This window comes from Xyrauchen texanus, chromosome 15 (assembly GCF_025860055.1).
Source record: "Xyrauchen texanus isolate HMW12.3.18 chromosome 15, RBS_HiC_50CHRs, whole genome shotgun sequence".
Taxonomy (NCBI): Eukaryota; Metazoa; Chordata; class Actinopteri; order Cypriniformes; family Catostomidae; genus Xyrauchen; species Xyrauchen texanus.
This window is the reverse complement of record NC_068290.1, coordinates 28,988,969-29,009,243: the sequence shown is the minus strand read 5'-3', so window position 1 is coordinate 29,009,243 and position 20,275 is coordinate 28,988,969. Positions and strand designations below refer to the sequence as shown.

The window sequence follows — 20,275 nt, the reverse complement described above, 5'->3', positions numbered from 1 at the left end:
AGATCACCTCCATGTGTGACCTGGATTTTAGACAGTAAACTAAAATGAAGTTATGAAGTTTGTTATAACATCTAGTGGAAAGGCTTCCAAGAAGAGTGTAAGCAATTAGGCAGGGCTGCTGCCTATTAATGCCAATAGTATTAAAATTAAATATTCAGCAAGCACATATGGATGGGTGTGGTGTCCACACACAGTACTTTTTGCCATATTGTACATATCATAAATTTGTTTTATTTGAAACTCAAAATCATGATGTTAATTACTGTCCTGTCTCCACTGTTTACTAAAGTAGACTGTCCAGATTGTTAGCTGTTGACTCTGTATACTGCACGCATCATTGTTCCTCTCTTAGGTGCAGCTGCAGGTGTTGCTGCACAGTAAGCAGGCAAAGTTCTTCCATGGGCAGGTGTTGGCTTTACAAGCCCAGCTGACTCGGGCTGACTCAGTGCTGTTGCTCTGGCTGGAGGTGCAGAGAACTTGGGCTCACCTGGAGAGCATCTTCATGGACTCAGAAGACATTCGCCACCAACTGCCAAAGGAGGCACATCAGTTCAGTGGCATTGATTCTGACTTTAAGGTATGCTTGATTTCATCCCAATTTCACTGATTACCGTTGTTTTGCGTGCCATGTTTACACCTGGTATTAAAATGTGTCTCAGGTGATCTGATCACATGCTGTCAGGCGAGACACATCACTGTTTACACCTAGTCATATAAATGCATAATCTTTGACCACTTTTGTTCAGATTTCGTGGGCAGAGTCTCTGATTTCATGGCAACATATATTAATCACTATGTCAGTGTGCTACTGCATAATAATAAACAGCAATAAAAGTAATAAAAGACAGAAAACGCATGAATAAAACCAGAGCGCTGTTTCTCCCAAATGCAGTTGAATTTAAATTGTAGCACAAATGAAACATTCGAGCACAATTATCCGTTATTTTAGTATAGTTACTTGTAATAACCTGAGCTTCAGATGTGTGTGCTTGTCATCCGTGTCCCTGCATGTTGATATCACACACACTGAAATGTTTTTCGTGATTGTGTATGTATATTCGCTTTTTCACGTTTTCAGATTAGACGGCTATTTCCTTTTAATAGCATTGTAGTTAATTAATAGCATTCACTTGCGTTGTATGGACCTACAGAGCTGAGACATTTTTCTAAAAGCGGTTGATTGACAGGTGAGCGGTGACGATTCTGCTGTACGTGGACGCTTTCAGGATGGATTAACATACATGGATTAACATACTCCTCAAATGTGATGTGGGCACATGCATTTTTTACCTCCATGTGTTTTTTGCGATCCGATTACAAAACGTTTTGCACCCAGTTTACACCTATATTTAATGTTGAACACTTGTGATTGGATCACCCGAAACACATCTTAATACCAAGTGTAAACGGTCATCAAGTTACTCACGTGTACCCTCATATTGATTCAAAGCCGTTTTACTGTCTTTCTTCTGTAATAATATACTATTTACTAATATAGTACTTAACATCTGATTTGTGATCCATGAACTTTTTTTAAGCACTTCAATAACAATTGAAGTACTGATAAAAAATAAAGATGACACTCTGAAAACAAACATAATTTTTAAATAGAGTACAAATTATAGAAATTATGGCGACAAGTTCAAAGAATGGAAGCAAAGATGGTGTTATAAAATAATTATTATTTTTTTAAGTGTGGATAAAAGTATTTACCAAATGTATAAATGTAAATATTTATATTGTCTTTTTGTGTGTTGATGTGGATGTGTGAAGGACCTTATGTTCAAAAGTGCCAATACAAGAAGTGTAATTATTGCCACAAACCAGCCCAATCTTCTACCGAAGCTTGAAGATCTGCAAGGGAGGTCTGTGAAATCTTAATTTAAATCTTACTGTAAATTGAAATCTTAAATTATAAAGACTTGTTTAAAGAGGTCTTCATAGTTACACATTTCAGTACAGAGATATTCTGAACGTTTCCTGTTATTTATTCTAGACTTGCTGTATGTGAGAAAGCACTAGCCAAATACCTGGAGACCAAGAGAATGGCTTTCCCTCGATTCTATTTCCTCTCCTCAGCAGATTTACTGGACATCCTTTCCAAGGGCAGTCAGCCCAGACAGGTACTGTATTTGGTATGCCCATTCACTTTCATTGTATGGAAAAAAAATATGCAGTGAAAGTAAATTGTAACTCTTTTGCCTTTGAGTAAATGGTGAATTAACATTTTTGTATCCTTTAATAGGTTAATAATTTTTCAAAGATTTTTAGAAATTCTTTGACATTTGTCTAATTATACAGCTCATATCAGTTTTACATTTATCCATAAGCAGGTCAGCTATGAACTATGCAGACTTTCCTGGTATTTGTAAAACAAAAATATAAAAAACAGGAAATCTTTATGGAAATCTGTTTTACATTGTACCGTATTTCCTCATCATTCTCCTCAATTGCCCACTGTAAACTTTATTCTCTGTGATTAAACTTTTTCATTATCAGGGAGGGTGATAATTCCAAAGGCAGTGCTTCTCTGTGAAATATCATAACGATACATAAAAGAAAGTTCCTCTCTTGGATTGAATCTGACCCTGGCCACCTCCTCCTTTAGGCAGATCCTCCCACATATGTGTAGGCTTTCTCCTGAAGCATTCAACCAGAACAGGGTTGAAGTGCTTCATCTCGTTCTCATTGTACCTTGGTTATAATAAGAATTGCAAACATATCCACAATCATGTCATTATCCACGAAAATATGCATGTACTTAACCATACATAACTCAGTAGATTATTCCAATACATAGAGGTATTTTATATCATATATTGTTCTGTGAAAATATTGCTTTATGGTTCATTGCTTTGTAGGTAACCTGTCACCTGTCTAAGCTGTTTGACAGTATGGCTGATCTTGAGTTTTCTGACAAGAAGGAGGGAGGAAAGGCCCCTGCAGCAGTGGGAATGTTCAGCAGAGACAGAGAATATGTTGCGTTCTATTCGCAGTGTGACTGCATTGGACCGGTAAACCCCACATTCACATGAAATAATGAAATAAGACTCCAATTAAATCAAGTTTATTTTAAAACTGAAAGCTAGAAATTTTGAGTTAAACATGTTTGGCTTGTCTGATTTGATGGTTTCAAAGTGGTTTTGGGCAATTGTCAGCTAGTCAGTCTAGGACTAGCTGGTCAACCAGCTAAACACCATCTTGGCCTGGCTGAGAGACCAGTTAGACCACCTAGAACCAGCTAAGATCAGCAAACCACCTTAGTCTGGTTTAAGTTTTTCTCATCCAGAAAAATTAAAAGTTACAGAGAAAAGTTCCTTTTTGAAAGTGTTCTGAAACTTTCTAGCCATTTCGGGCCTCTTTAGGGAACAACTGGGATGCAAGATTGAGTGTGGCATTGTCAGTCTCTCTCTGAATTTTTGGAACTGGTGTTATTTTGTATTTTGTAAATATGAAACCCTTGACATAAGATTAGTCAACAGTGTAATAAGATTAATTCCTTATGGAGTGAGTCATTTTCTGTCAGGTTGAGCTCTGGCTGACCCGTCTGGAGGATGTAATGAGGGAGGGAATGAGGAGGCACATAGCTGAAGCAGTGGCCGTATACGAGGAGCGCTTGCGGGAACACTGGGTCCTGGAGCTGCCGGCTCAGGTTGTCCTCACTGCCTCTCAGATCTGGTGGTCCACAGACATGAATCTGGCATTCGAGCAGCTGGCCGAGGGTTTTGAGATGGCGCTCAGAGACTACAACAAGAAACAGGTCATTTGTTTACATTTCCATGTAAAGTACTTTTGTTTCAGATTAGGTTCTCCTCCTAAAAGGGAACAAAGCTCTTTTGTGATTCTGTTCTACTAATTACATTTTCAGGTGGTTTTTTAAATGTGACATGTAATGTTTTGATTTTGATGTTAAAATACTTTCTTCTTTCCCATCTTAAAGGAATAATCCAGTTTCAATAGAAGTTAAGCTCAATCGATAGCATTTGTGGCATAATATTGATTAACATAAAATGAATTCCTTTTCTTTAAAAATAGCAAAAATCGAGGTTATAGTGAGGCACTTACAATGGAAGTGAATGTGGACAATTTTTGGAGGATTTAAAGGCAGAAATGTGAAGCTTAGAATTTTATAAAAGCATTTACATTAATTATTCTGTTAAAACTCTTTTGCTATTTGAGCTGTAAAGTCATTTTAGGGTTTCTTGACATTACCTGGCATGGTCATGGCAACAAAGTTGTAAAATTAGCTTTAACTTACACTGAAAAGATTAGTAAGTGATTTAATTACAATAAAAGGCATATTGTTTATGTATTGTGTCTATACTTGAAAAAAGTGTGTATTTTAATGTCAAAAATTGTCCCCCATTCACTTTCATTGTAAGTGCCTCACTGAAGACTTTGACGATGTAGTGACGAACCCAAGTGCAATTTATTAAAGATACGTGAATTCCAAAAACCCTTACAATAAATGAGAACTAAACATAAACATAAACTTGACTTGAACAAGACTTGACTTGGCTGGACTTGACTAGAACGAAACAACAACGTTACATTCACAAACAATACTCGACAAACGACAATGGCAAACATGAGGGCTTAAATACATGGACATGGGGAAACATAAGCCAATGAACAAACTGAACTCTAAACAAGATAACAAGACAATAAGCATAAACCAATTACATACTAGAACTGATAACAACCTAATGAAACAATAAACCAATGAAAACATGACACGTGAACATGGAGGGAAAACAGGGCATCACAGGAACTAAACTTTTCAAAATAAAAGACATGGAATCCAGACATGAACAAAAACACATCTAAACATGACAGTAACCCAGATTTTGTCTTATTTTTTTTTTTAAGAAAAGGAGGGGCAAGTTAAAATAAATTTTTGTGGTAATCAACATTATGCCACAAATGCTGTCGATTGAGCTTAACTTGTGTTGAGCCTTGAATATTCCTTTAATATTCAGGGACAACTATAAATTATCCAAAGAAATTACACACTTCAGATCTAAACATTTGAACAGTGTTAATGCTCCCTGGTAGTACAACGCTGCTATATCTCATGACAGATAAAGACACAGTCTTCTTGACACTTTGATTTAAAACCTGAATTTTACAGTTTTCAAATCATGAAATGTCATTAGTTCTTCCTCCCTATAGAGCCTAGACTTTTCTTCATAGTGCTAGACTTTCTGGTTTAAAGGCATAGTTCACTTAAAAATGACAATTCTGTTTTCATTTACTTATCCTTATGTTTTTCCAGATTCCTTTCAATTTCTTCTGTGGAAAGCAAAAGGAAATGTTAGGCAGAGTGTCTTTCACCATTCCCCTTCATTCTATGGGGGAAAAAATGCTTTGAAAGTGAATGGTGACTGAGGCCAACATTCTGGCTTACATTTCATTTTGCATTACACAGAACATAGAAAGTAATGTGGGTTTGTACCAACATGACAGAATACAATTTTTTGTGTGAACTATCTCTTTATGGCACAGATGGAGCACATCTGTTGTATGTACGAGGTGATGATAAAGCCTTTGGAAAAAAAAGAGCTGTTTATTCACTATGATGAAGTGAATAGTGCTGATATGTGTAGACTGCCATGAGCCTGTCCATATTCTTGCTGCAGCTTCCGAATCAGTCATCAAACGCAGGGAAGGTTAGCACGTCCTTGGCCGCCGTTTAAATAATCTGCCTCTTTCCCTTCAAGCCCTTGATTGGAGACGCTGTCAGACAGCATGGGGTGATAAATGCAGTACAACCTAAGCTGCTTTTACACCAAATAGAGGCAGGAAGATTACATCTCATTTGCCTGTCTGTGACAGCGATCCACAGTATAGCCTCTTAACCACCTCCCCCACACACACACACACACACACACACACATACACACACACACACATACACGCACACACATACACACATATTGACCCACCACTCTCATTCATTGTCACACTCACATACACACACACACACCAGCTGCCTGATCTTATTCATAGTCAAACACTCTTATACATACTCGCAGTACCCCCAACATTGATAAATGAGCTCTGTGCTTATTTGGCCTCCCGACTGGAATATATGACTATATGACCTTGCTCCATAAACGTTCTCTGATGAACACATGACCCTGAGCACCTATCACTGCAGTTATTACCATCCACTTCTCTCTGGCATGTAAATTGATATAATTACTGTAAGCAGAGGCCACAAGGCTTATTGTATGCTCTCACAGACCATTATTGTACCCTCATAAACTCTAAAATATCTGTCCTTCTCTAGATTATCCAGCTAAACTCCTTAATAAACATGTTATTGGGAGAGCTGAACCCAAGTGACAGGCAGAAGATCATGACCCTGTGTACCATAGATGTTCACGCCAGAGATGTGGTCTCCAAACTCATCGCTCAGAAGGTTGGGTCATGTTTGCTGTGGTCCATAAATAATGATTATGTTGACAAATGGACCACTCTATTTCCTTGTTTTAAATCATTTAGCTGTGTTTGTCACTCATAGTTTTGCAGTCATTATGGGATTTAAATTGGCAAACAGTAGTAATTGATTCATTAATTGAGTTGGTATCTGTTTTGACTGTTTATGACACTTTGTCATATTAAATGTAGTTAAACTATTAATAACATGTTATGAACACATTATAAACTTGTTATAAACATGTCCCAGCATTCTGTTCCATTCCATTGCATTCTATGAAGCTGTTTTAGAATGCAAGAATGTGTTCAGTGTGAATGGAGTATTAGACATTTGTTTTTCTTCTATAAGGCACTGTAGGGTATTCTGGAATATGTCAGAGTAGATATAATAAATGTTGTAAATCATCTTTACCCAGGTGAGCAGTGCTCAGGCTTTTGCCTGGGTTTCTCAGCTCCGCCACAGCTGGGATGAGGAGCAGAGACATTGCTTCATTAACATCTGTGATGCCCAGTTTCGCTATTCATATGAGTACCTTGGAAACACACCCCGTCTGGTCATTACACCCCTCACGGACAGGTAGCTAAACAGATTATGGTGTCTTAAGTATACAAAAGACAAGAAAAAGTGTCACAATTTTCTAGAAATTTCTCATTATTGGACGTGAACTCAATTGACATGTTTATTTAAAATCCAGGCAATAAAAGCAAGGAAATCTGACTTTTTGTACAAAGGAGTTAACATTGCTTACTTGAAAAGTGACCTTGAAATAATTTAGAAATATTTAATTAATATACTTAAATATTTATTATTAATTTAGTATCATATTAGTTATTTGTTTTAAATTATTCAAAATACTTACATTACATTTTTTAAATAGGTAAAGAATCCCAGATTTGTATATAATCTGAGACCTTTGGACCCCACTGTATATGAAAATAAATGAATTAAGTTTCAAGACATCTTGCAATTTGAATGTAATATAATTATTACAATATCTTAATGTACACATTACCTACTGATATTTTAATTAGGGATGCGCATAAGTAATCAATTAATCAAGTACCCATTCAGCTTTAAATATTCGACTAGGAAAAACACTACTGGAATATTGCACTTTGATTTTCCTTTGTGCCCTTGCTTACTATGGGCAACATTGAAATGGCTTCTCTCAATTAAATCATATTAATGATTAATATTAATTAGTTAGTTCTCCCGAAGAAAAGAAGAAAATGTTGCCATTATTTAAAGTGATTGTATCGATTCGGAAGACTTGGAAAGTATGTTTCTACGTGTGAGTGCAAATGTTTTTGTTTTTTTTCAATTTTCTTTATTTTATTTACATCTTTCAAAAGTTCAAGAGTTGAAGGTAATAGGTAATACCCATCCCTAATTTTATTAGTTTATGATGTAATAATGTTATTCATGAAAATTATTACAATGTGTTACAATTAAATATTTAATACAATGTTTGAACTGTTTTTTGTTTTTTGATTAACATTTTTTATTGATTCATATAGATAACAAAGAAAAGAAAAACATATATACACAGAATCAACATTTAACCCCCACTATTACCCCTCCCTATCCTCAACCCCACCCTGACCCTCAACAAACATCCCTGTGGTCACATATAAGTATACACACACACACACAAATATATATATAATAATCACACACATTTAAAACTATGCTTCTCTCTCCACTGCCCCTCCCCGAGAGCCCTCCAAAAACACCAAATAGCTGCTCCATTTCCCATCAAACGAATCCCAGATCCCCAGCCTTCTACACGACACTTCCTCGAAAACCACCACCCTCCCCATCTCTGTGCATCACTCTTGTCTGTGCGTCACTCTTGAAATGAGGGTGCTCCAGTCGACTTCCATCCCCTTAAAGTTATTTGTCTGCCGACCATAACACTGGTTAGGACCCAATTTTTTATGTGTTTATCCCCTATGTTGATGACTGTCTCCTTCTAAAATACAGAGTCAAGGGCAAAATTAAATTTGAGTGGCCATTACATCACATATAAATCTCTGAACCTTCAACCAAAATTCTTGGATCTTAACACAACACCGAAAAACATGGGTTGTGTCTCCGTCTTCTTATTGTCTTTAATACCAAGCCTATACAATCTAGAGGGGGTCCAATAGAATCTATATAAAATCTTGAATTATATAAGGCACACCCTTGCATCTCTAGATACAGACTTGACTTTTTTTAGAATCTTAGCCCACATTCCCTCCTCCAATGCAAAGTTTAAATATTTCTCCCATAATCTCTTGATAGTAGTTGAAGCTCCGTCCCCCAGACTCTGAATTAGCAGGAAGTAATACATTGATGCCTCATCATCTTTTCCAAATCCAGTAATCACCACTCCCAGAGTATCTGCCGTTTTAGGGGGGTTGATGCTACTCCCAAAAATAGTACAGAACAGGAGGCGCAGCTGTAAAAACCTAAAAAAAAATTATCTGGGAATCCCAAAATGTTGAACCAAATTTTCAAATGATCTCAACACTCCACTCTCATATAGGTCACAGAGTGTATTAACCTCCCTTTTAATCCATTCTGTCTAGCAGAAAGGGGACTTATAAATACATAATTTTGGGTTCAGCCATATGCTTGAGACATCATTTAAATAAATGTCTGAATTAAACACTCTGGACACTTTTGTCCATACTGAGTGCAACTGCGAGATAACGGGGAGTAACTTAACTTCTCCGGTTAGTTTAATAGAAATGCTTTGCAGTGGTGAAATAGGGGCAAGAACTTTCTGTTCAATACAAAACCAGGGTGGGCTCTCTCAGGTAGAAGTTACCAATGAGCCAATGTGCCTGAGACCAAATGCATAATAATAAAGCAAAATCTTGGGTAGGCCTAACCCACCTTTCTCGATCGGCCTATGCAGTTTACTGAAATGTAATCATGTAAACATTTACCATTCCAAATGAAGGACTTCGCTGTGCTATCAAATTGTTTGAAATAAGAGAGGGGACATCTATAGGGAGAGATTGTTGCATGTAGTTGAATTTGAATAACATTAACCTTCCCAATCATCGATAAATGTAATGAAGCCCACTTGCCCACATCGCTTGAAAAACTTTTTATTAAAGGGTCAAAATTAACTCTAAATCACACAAATTTGCTGGGAATAAATTACCCAAATACTTAATGCCCTGTTTGTGCCACTGCATGGCACCTGGCTGAAAAGCCGTTAACGGGCAGTACGCTGTCAGAGCCAAAGTTTAGGATTTAGACCAATTAACTCTCTATCCCAAGTATTTAGAAAAGGAATTAATATGCAAGGCATTTATCTAGCAGGATCAGAGACAAATAATAAAATATCATCTGCGTAAAGCAAAAGCTTATGCGCCACACCTACCGCCTCCACCCCTGGAAAATCATCTTCCTTTCTTATCACATCTGCAAATGGTTCTAGGGCATGTCAGAACAAGGTTGGGGAAAGCAGGGTGCCCCTACCCGGAGTAAAATTATCGGAAATGAATCCATTCGTTTGTACCGCCGCTACCGGGTTAAATTTGCTGTTTTTAAATGCAGGTGCTATATAACACTGACTCAGTCTCTACACCTGACCATGAGTGGAGCCTCAGCAGGACCAGCTGGCACAGGAAAAACTGAAACCACTAAAGATCTGGGCAGAGCTCTGGGGGTGATGGTCTATGTTTTTAACTGCTCTGAACAGATGGATTACAAGGTAGAGTGTGGACTTTATTTTCTGTTCAGGTAAACTCATAATGAGTTACTTTGTCAAGGTTCAGCCTAGTAGCTGGAAGATATTAATGACTGATTACCTGATTAAAATGTATAACATTTGTCAGGTGTTTTGGAAGTTCTTTATTATTACTATTAAGCCATAACACATAAGGCAGTGAATTGCTTTCCTGACCAGTTACACTATTCAGTCTATAGGAAACGTCTTTAAAGGCCTGGCTCAGACCGGAGCCTGGGGCTGCTTTGATGAATTTAACCGGATCGCTGTGGAAGTGCTGTCAGTCGTGGCGGTGCAGGTGAAGACCATACAGGATGCCATTCGCAACAAGAGGAAGAGGTGAGTAGTTCAGGACAGTGTCTTAGAACTACTGAATGGTTAATACAAATTATTTTGGAAAAATCTTTTGGATCTCATTATCCCCTGCAGGTTTTTTTTTCTAGAGGAAGAGATAAACTTGAAACCCTCTGTTGGGATATTTATCACAATGAACCCTGGATATACTGGACGAACTGAGCTACCAGAGAACCTCAAAGCTCTATTCAGGTAAAGCTTGATCTAATCTCAGTCTCCGAAGGCACAAACATAGGCTACCTACAATCTGTTTACTGACGATTTGATGCATGTTTTTCAACAAATATCAATCACTGAAATCGACAGTTAAAATATTATTGGCTGACTTTACTCAAATTCAGGGAATAAGACCTCACAAGTTTTTATTAGTCTGCCTGAAAACATAGTCATGATTACACAGTATAGGAAACCGGGTTGAGACATGAGCACTTTTCCACATTAGTGCCATCAAATCTTTAAAATATTTTTGTTTTGTTTAGGTTTTGAGGTACTTGATAGCAAGTAAGATAGATTTCCATGAGCAGAACTGCACAGTCTGCTTTGTTCATGTGACTGCTATGCAATTGTTTGGCTTTTTTTTTAACCTGGGTGTATTATTGTGGGACAGTCTATTTTAGATAAACCTGGCCCAAATTAGCACATAAAAACTGAACAAATTTTGGTCACTTTAAATTTCAATCAGACAGTCTTTTTCTGGCTAGGTGGGTGGTTCTTGGCCAGAATAAACAATAATGAGGATCAGACTTTATGCTGCATGTTGATTACAGAAATACATATCAAACCACAAAGGATGTGTGAAGGGTGTTTTAAGGTGTTATGCACTGACTAGTAAAAGAATGCCGAACTAGCATACGTATTGTCAGGATGTGTTTGATGTCACATCACCTGTAGTGGAAAATAGATAAGGTGCTTTTTTAAATGCTGTATTAGCAGTGAATAATGGAGTTCATGAATGCAATATGAATGCTGTGTTTGCAGACCGTGTGCAATGGTGGTACCTGACATGGTACAGATCTGTGAGATCATGATGATGTCTGAGGGATTTCAGAATGCTCAAGTTCTGGGCAACAAGTTCATCACTCTGTACAGGCTCTGTAAGGAGCTGCTCTCTAAACAGGTATTCTATGGTGAAGGAAAACCACTTTACCTCTGTTTGTATCTACCCATATGCAGCATGTTCTCTTTGCTGTAGGACCACTATGACTGGGGCTTGCGGGCTGTCAAACCTGTCCTGGTAGTTGCTGGAGCTCTCAAAAGAGCAGATCGGACCAGACCAGAAGATCAGGTAATGGAAATGTGTCTATGTGTTAGTTATATTGCTATCAAGAGCTATAGAGTTGTTACTCAACTTTCAAAAATAGACATGCTATTATAAAAGATATAATTCAATTCAAGATTCTGAATTGAATTTGGACTGTTGTAGCATACAGGAAGAAGATTTGTAATTAGAGCCCAAGCACTGAAAGTGCGGAGGCCCTATTGTTCTTCTAAGGATAATTAGGGCCCAAGCACTGAAAGTGCCAAGGGCATGTATTGGGGTCTCTGTAGCACTAAACATTGGTCACAATGTACAGTCTACTAAAATTACAGTCACTAAAACTGGTACATATGTAGATCTCATCTTTCTTAATTATAGTCATTAGCTCCACCCAACATGAAGTTGGCCATTTTGGATTTTCTGAAAATCGCATGCTCTGAATATTTAAATACTCCTCCTAGGGGATTAATTATGACTGGCACAAAATTTGTGCAACATCCTGCCAATAAATTGTAGATGCTAAACTTCAAACAGATTTTTTATATTTTGAACGGCGTCGCCATGGCGAAGCCATGGATTTATGGCTAAAAATGTGAAACAGGAATTTTCTTGTATCTTCTGTGTGAATTGTTTGATTTTGATGAAAATTCAGCTGTATGTTTTGTAATGTGGGCTGATCTCATTTATGCAGCTATTATGGGTCATGGTCATAGCGCCACCAACTGGCAGCAGGAAGTATGGCACTTTTAACAGACTTTGAAATATCCCTCTTATATTTACATGAATTGCTTAAAAAAATATTTAGAATAATGTCAAGACAATGCTGATGTAAATTTGTCAAGGGATATTTGATATCTTAAATACTGTCACCACATTTAGACAACAGTATTCCAAGATATTGAAGATGATAAATTGCATACAGACTTTGATATATCCAACTGTGGTACCATGGCGAGGCATTAAATTGATGGCAAAAATGGGAAACAGGAAGTGTCACATATCTTCTGTGTGCAATGTGTGATTTAGATCAAAATTGAGAAGTATGTTTAGTGTTGGCGGCTAATCACAGGTCATAGAGCCACCACCTGGTAGCAGGAAGTGTGGCTTTTACAGCAGATTTTAAAATAGCCTATTATATTTACCCAAATTGCTTCAAAATTGTTTAGAATAATGTCAAATGCCAAATGCATGTGTCAACCTTGCATTTGGTTTCCAAAAGCCACAGGGTGGAAATGGACCTGTTGTGCTTGGGACTGTCATCGGTGCTTGCAGCTATTTTTTATATTTTAATATGAAATGTAAGTTCCAAGCATTTGTGTACGTAGCTGCTATAATTATAATTATTAATAATAGATGTTCTTTTTATTTTGAATTAGTCATAAACGTGTTATCACAACATGTGGCTTATTCACAGAAACATTAGATGAGATAATCAATCTTTGAAATGCCACCTATTCAAATTTTACTTCATATTTCATAATAATATTTAATAAACCACGTTGAAAGAGCACTTTATTTTCCAAAATCCTTATCTACATCAGAGTCTACAAAATGGTGACAAACAACATGAAGCAGACTTACCAGATGAAAACAGTTTTGAACATTTTGTTGTTCTGTTGGACCAATGAAAATCTTTTGTTGTTTGACAGTGTTGAATTGATTTCAATTCCAATTACTATGAGGCTTGGCCAATTAAATTTGAACTCATGAATTAAAAGGGGCCATTTTATTAAGTATAAATATTGTCCAACCCTTTCGTAATATAGGTGTTGATGCAGGCTCTGAGAGATTTCAACATGCCAAAGATTGTCTCTGAGGATGTTCCAGTATTCCTTGGTCTGATTAGAGATTTGTTTCCTGGAGTGGAGGTGGACAGGGGAACTGATGATGAGTTTGAGCAGCAGGTCCGGCAGACGAGTCTAGAGTTGAAGCTCCAACCTGAAGACACATTCATTTTGAAAGTGAGAAAATCTCTGCACAGTACATGGTCATTCTTTATTTGTGTTTAACAAGTTAATCTCTTTAGATTTCTCTATTAGCATCTTGTTTTATTGTTTCTTTTTGTCCTTTTTTAATAATAATAATAAATGAAGGTTGTACAGCTTGAGGAGCTTCTATCTGTTCATCACTCAGTCTTTGTTGTTGGTAATGCTGGAACAGGAAAGAGCCAGGTCAGTACATAGTCCTTATAGGTACACACATTCACTTGTTTGCAGTGACATTTGAGTCCACTTTCCCTGGAATTTTGAATTAATATAGATTATATTCAGCTTTTAATAATTTTCTTGCAATATGACATGAGTCTCTATACCTAAACAGATCCTGAGAACTCTTTACAAAACCTACAACAATATGGGAAGGAAACCTGTCTGGAATGATCTGAACCCAAAAGCAATAAGCACAGATGAACTCTTTGGATTCTTTCATCCAGTTACTCGGGAATGGAAAGATGGTACATCAGCAATCACTGTTTTGCAAGCCTGACTCTGTTCAATTCACAGTACATAACTTACTGTTTTGGTCCATTTTCCCTGGCAATTCTTTGAGATTGTAAATCTCTGTCATCTGGCAGGTTTATTGTCACATTTCATGCGTGATCAGGCAGGCAACTCTCAGTCAGGGCCGAAGTGGATTGTTCTGGATGGAGACATTGACCCCATGTGGATTGAGTCTCTCAACACTGTCATGGATGACAACAAGGTACCTTGCACAGCTTGTCCATTTTCATTCTGATTATTCCTAAAGCAGTTGGCTTGGTTAGTATACTCATCAGGTCAACTTTTTTCAGATGTATGTGGCTTTGTTCAGTTTGCACAATATTTAGCAAATGAGGTTGCATTAATTTAGAAATATCAACCATTGCCTATAGAAAATAATACTTTTTCATTATTTTAATGGCCATTATCTGATATCATAGCAGATTTTAGATATGTATAAATTTGTTTAATTCTAAACCTCCAATCAAGAATTTTATATGCTCCAAATTACAGGCAACAAAACATAAAAGCAGTGATAGATAATTTTTATAAAAAAGTAATCCACTACATTGTAATAATTACCTGTCTAAAATGTAATCAGATTGCTTTAATAATTACTTAATCTTAAAAGAAATCACATTACTATGATTTTACTTTTAAGTTAGTCTAAATTGCTTTTCCAAGAAAAGTGTTTGGTTTTCCACTCAAATTCAAAATGTCTATATTTCCACCTCATTCATTGACACACACCCTTCAGCTGTTACAGAAAAGCTAACAGATGTGCATATGAATTCACATTTTAAATGTATTATACATATTACATTAGCGCAAGTAATGGACTTAAAATTAATTACTTTTATTGAAAGTCAGGTACTGTAATATGATTCCAAAAATGTTAAATGTAATGTGTTGCATTACATTTTTGACTAAAAAGTAATAAGATTACAGTACAAAATTACATTGTAATCAGGTACACCCAACACTACATAAAAGTAGTACATTGGAAAAGATGTATAACTGTAATAGTACTCTTGAAACCTGGCATAGAAAAAGAGAAAAATAAAAGTATTTGGTTTTGAATATGATGAAATAAGCCCTGATATTATCTGTTTCCAATATCGGCCTAATCAGACCTATGCCAATTATAAGAATGGCCAACAGGATATGGTGACATATTATGAATATTAGTTATGCTGTAGCTTTCATGCTGTGTATGTCTGTGCAGGTTCTTACTCTGGCCAATAATGAACGCATCCCTCTCACCTCCTCGATGAGACTTTTGTTTGAGATCAGCCACCTGAAACATGCCACGCCTGCCACCGTGTCCCGCGCAGGCATCCTGCACATCAATCCTCAAGAGCTTAGCTGGAACCTGTGAGAAATTTACTTTCAAACCATGTTCAATCTGTGTTAGGCAGAAACAGGTGGTTAAAACCTTAGTTAGTTAGTTGAATAGCTTCTATTTTTATCAATGTTTAGATGTGTTACAAGCTGGATTGATAGAAGGGAGAAACAGACAGAGAGAGCACACCTGACCATTCTGTTTGACAAATACGTCCCTTGCTGTATAGAAAAAATGAGAAGCTCCTTCAAGACAATTACTCCTATTCTCGAGCACAGCATGGTTCAGGTATCATTCACATATAAGCTTACACAATCATATAGGCCTATCCTCTGCTTTTCAAATGTTAACTGATCTCTCTCTCTCTCTCTCTCAGACTCTGTGCTCACTGCTGGATTGTCTGTTAACTCCTGAGAACATTCCGGCAGACTCTCCTCGAGAAGTCTATGAGACATACTTTGTGTTTGCCTGTGTGTGGGCTTTTGGTGGAGCCACATACAAGGATCAGGTATTCATTGTTTTATTTTACCCTAATCAATCATACCAGAGAATACAAAATAAAAGTTCAGCATTGACATACATGTGATTTTATGTCTCATTTTATTTGCATTGTAAAGGGTTTATGACATAAGCAAAAAAAGTGCCCTTGATCTTTTGACATAAGAGGTCACTGTACTATAAAAACATACTGTAAGTTTCAGAACTGAAATCTTCCTCCTCACTGCAAAAAGAACATTTATTGAAACCAAACTGCCAAACCGAATCGTTCTCTACTTCCTCCACATTGTGATGTCACACTGTGGTAGATAGTTGCATCTGACCACCTCCACAATACCACATCAATGCCTTATTTACCTTTAATCATGTTTGTAGCCTGCCCAGTAACATTGAGCAGTGAGATGGCAAGTAGAGAGAGAAGGTCAGTCAAGAGCAGAGAGCCAATAATAACAATGGGTGTTTACTGTCAAGTCTTAAAGAAGAAACAGCACCAAAACCGAGCATTCAGAATGAGGGTGGAAAATTATCATGTTTTACAAATATATGTCTTTTTTTTGTGCAAAAAAAATTACTAATATTAGAAGTGAAACTCAAGGAGCATATTAAAATAATAATAAAAAACGTCACTCACTCGACGTTGTGTCGATGTAGTAAGACTAGGGGTCGCTCTTGAGATCCCCTAACAACTCCCATTCTTTGAGAAAAGGCCAGTGAGAATTGCCGAGTGGAATTTGCATGCCACTCCCCTGGACATACGGGTATAAAAGGAGCTGGAATGCGATTCCATTCAGATTTTTTCTTCGGAGCCGAGCGGTTGTACTATCAGCGAGCTGAATACTAATAGCGTATGCTGTTGGATATACAGCACATTTCCAGTGGCTTTCTCTCCTGCATGTCGAGTGCAGATTTCACCCCCTGGGCGATTCGACAGCGCTAAAAGAGTGTATATTCCTGCCAAAGAGTATATTTTCTCTATTAGAGAACCCACATTGACACCGAAGTCAGGGTGGATGAGGAACAAGTCACCCTCGTGGCCCCATATTTGCCCACCTAGACTTGGTTCTCGGACCTCATGCTCCTTGCAACAGCACCTCCTTGGCAGATTTCTCTGAGGAAGGACCTTCTTTCTCAGGGATGGGTCACAATCTGGCACCCGCGCCCAGACCTCTGGAACCTCCACATCTGGCCCTTGGATGGGATGCGGAAGATCTAAGTGGCCTACCACCAGCAGTCATAGTCACGATCTCTCAAGCTAGAGCTCCATCTACCAGGCAGCTTTATGCCATGATGTTCCCAAGCCGAAGACCCCCAGAGATGCGCAGTTGGGTCAGTGCACTTATTGCAGGAGAGGCTGGAGGGGTGGCTGTCCCCCTCCACCTTGAAGGAATATGTAGCCGCTATAGCCACACACCACTACACAGTGGATGGTAAGTCCCTAGGGAAACACAACCTGATCATCAGGTTCCTCAGAGGTGCCCTGAGGCTGAATCCTCCCAGGCCATGCCTCTTTCCCTCATGGGATCTGTGGTCCTCTTGGGCCTTCAGAGAGCCCTATTTTTGCCGCTAGAGTCAGTCGAGCTGAAAGCCCTGTCCTTATAGATGGCCCTCCTGATTGCACTCACCTCCATCAAGAGGGTGGGGGACCTGCAATTGTTCGCTGTCAGCGACTCTTGCCTGGGGTTCGGTCCGATAGATTCTCACATGATCCTGAGGCCCGACCGGGCTATGTGCCCAAGGTTCCCACGACCCCCTTCAGGGATCTGGTGGTGAACCTGCAAGCGCTGCCCCGGGAGGAGGCAGACCCAGCCCTGTCGTTGCTGTGTCTGGTTCGTGCTTTGTGCATGCTGAGCCCATGTGTCGTATTTCCACATGTTGACCTCCCCTTTTGGGCAGGATGTGGTCTCCACAGGGTCTTTTGCCCCTGAAAGAATAAGAAAGGAAAAGAATACCTACCCCGATGCCTATGATAGCGTTAGATGGCCCCAGACGAATTTAATACTCTGTGGAGAGAAAACATAGAGAGAAAAGGCAGTGGCTGGCACGGCCTGCTCCCATGCTAGTTACATCGGTTCCCCCCTATAGGGATGTGGGGAACTACATGACGTCTTTTGGGGCGTTGGGGGAGGTTACGTGGAGTCTGATGCACCTGCTATTGCGCACGCAGCATGCTACTTGCACCTGCATCAGCAGTTCACGTAACACGGTTCAGCTGTTGTGGCATTTTTCTATAGGGACACCTAGTGTCACTACATCGACACAACGTCGAGTGAGTGACAGAAGGGGAACGTCTTGGTTAATGTCGTAACCTCTGTTCCCTGATGGAGGGAATGAGACATTGTGTCCCTCTTGCCACAACACTGTACTAGCCGCTGAAATGACCTTGTCTCGGCTCCTCAGCACAAAACCTGATAGGAATCGCATTCCAGCTCCTTTTGGAATGCAAATTCCATTCGGCAATTCTCATTGGCCTTTTCTTAAAGAATGGGAGGTGTTCGGGGGTCTCAAGTGGGACCCCTAGTGTCACTACATCGATACAACGTCTCGTTCCCTCCAACAGCGAACAGAGTCTGATGCACCTGCTATTGCGCACGCAGCAGCCTACTTGCACCTGCATCAGCAGTTCACGTAACACGGTTCAGCTGTTGTGGCATTTTTCTATAGGGACACCTAGTGTCACTACATCGACACAACATCGAGTGAGTGACAGAAGGGGAACGTCTTGGTTAATGTCGTAACCTCTGTTCCCTGATGGAGGGAATGAGACATTGTGTCCCTCTTGCCACAACACTGTACTAGCCGCTGAAATGACCTTGTCTCGGCTCCTCAGCACAAAACCTGATTGGAATCGCATTCCAGCTCCTTTTGGCATGCAAATTCCATTCGGCAATTCTCATTGGCCTTTTCTTAAAGAATGGGAGGTGTTCGGGGGTCTCAAGTGGGACCCCTAGTGTCACTACATCGATACAACGTCTCGTTCCCTCCAACAGCGAACAGAGGTTAGAACAGTAACAAAGATATTTTGTGGCATGACTCCTTTAAAGGGATAATTACATTTAGTTGAACTTTTCTCATCATTTCCTAGCCCTTATGCTATCCCAGATGTGTATGAATTTTAAAAGAATATTTTCAGCTATGTAGGTCCATATAATGTAAGTGAATGGTGACCAGACTTTTCAAGCCCCAAAAATCTTATAACGGCAGCATAAAAATGTATCCATATGACTCCGTGGTTAAATGTCTTTAGAAGTGTATCATATCAATATTTAAGTCCTTTTTTACCATAAATCTCCATATTCACTTTCATTTTTACATCCCTGCCACTCTATTTTTTACCTGTTTAATAAGGAGTCAAAAGCCCAAAAACTAGATTTCACTGTATACACTAGGACAGCGATGGGCAAAGTTGTTTGGGGCCACATTAGGCTTTAAACTGTACTGAACATGGAGGGACAAAGTTCCCTTTGGGATGTTCTTCTTTGATTGGTTTTCATCTTTTTAGCATAGATACAGTCTAATACATGATATACAATTTTCTGAAGTGTATCAGTGACTGATGAGACCATTCAGGAGTTGTTCTACCCATTGCTCTACAAAGGTACCAATAGATCATTTTCCATCAAGCATTGAAAAGGCTGAGTACACTTTTAAAACTGTTTATTTTACCATCTCTTCTTCCCATCCTGTACTTTTTGCTTGTCCCAGCTTCATGATTATCAGGCAGAGTTCAGTCAGTGGTGGACCAAAGAGATGAAGACTGTAAAGTTTCCTGTCCAGGGATCTGTGTTCGACTACTACTTAGATCCCCATGCCAGACGTTTTCTGCCGTGGACTGATAGGATGCCGACATTTCAAATGGAGCCTGATACACATGTACAGGTGAGGGCAGGATAATGTATTGCAGGAAACTGATGTAAAACTACTTTCTGAATGTACTTATACTTCCCGTTACACACAGAATAGAATGCTGTGAACATAATCTTTACATCACAATTTTTTTCTTAGTGAGTCCTTTTCCTGAGCAAATTCACAGTCACTTTTACAGAGAACCACTTTAATTTCACAATAATGGCATGCTAATTTAGTGCAGTTAGTGCATTAGAGTGGGTCACTGCACAGATACAGAGAAAACAACCTCCCTCCATCATGAGCTGAACCTGCTGTCAGAGGAGTTTGGGAT

The 20,275-nt window shown here is 38.7% G+C and overlaps 1 protein-coding gene across 1 annotated transcript in view; it reads left to right on the top strand.

Moving 5' to 3' along the window:
* LOC127655806 (dynein axonemal heavy chain 11) overlaps positions 1 to 20,275 on the top strand; it is a 93,379-nt gene that overhangs the window by 18,513 nt on the left and 54,591 nt on the right. Inside the window, exons 26-45 of the mRNA XM_052143790.1 lie at positions 353 to 577; positions 1,774 to 1,865; positions 1,997 to 2,123; positions 2,862 to 3,014; positions 3,527 to 3,760; positions 6,293 to 6,424; positions 6,858 to 7,018; positions 9,998 to 10,154; positions 10,363 to 10,508; positions 10,599 to 10,715; positions 11,502 to 11,640; positions 11,716 to 11,808; positions 13,548 to 13,742; positions 13,875 to 13,952; positions 14,101 to 14,233; positions 14,354 to 14,481; positions 15,484 to 15,632; positions 15,738 to 15,888; positions 15,977 to 16,108; positions 19,801 to 19,974. Coding sequence (XP_051999750.1) covers positions 353 to 577; positions 1,774 to 1,865; positions 1,997 to 2,123; positions 2,862 to 3,014; positions 3,527 to 3,760; positions 6,293 to 6,424; positions 6,858 to 7,018; positions 9,998 to 10,154; positions 10,363 to 10,508; positions 10,599 to 10,715; positions 11,502 to 11,640; positions 11,716 to 11,808; positions 13,548 to 13,742; positions 13,875 to 13,952; positions 14,101 to 14,233; positions 14,354 to 14,481; positions 15,484 to 15,632; positions 15,738 to 15,888; positions 15,977 to 16,108; positions 19,801 to 19,974 — 2,916 coding nt within the window. The remainder of the gene's footprint in view (positions 1 to 352; positions 578 to 1,773; positions 1,866 to 1,996; positions 2,124 to 2,861; positions 3,015 to 3,526; positions 3,761 to 6,292; positions 6,425 to 6,857; positions 7,019 to 9,997; positions 10,155 to 10,362; positions 10,509 to 10,598; positions 10,716 to 11,501; positions 11,641 to 11,715; positions 11,809 to 13,547; positions 13,743 to 13,874; positions 13,953 to 14,100; positions 14,234 to 14,353; positions 14,482 to 15,483; positions 15,633 to 15,737; positions 15,889 to 15,976; positions 16,109 to 19,800; positions 19,975 to 20,275) is intronic.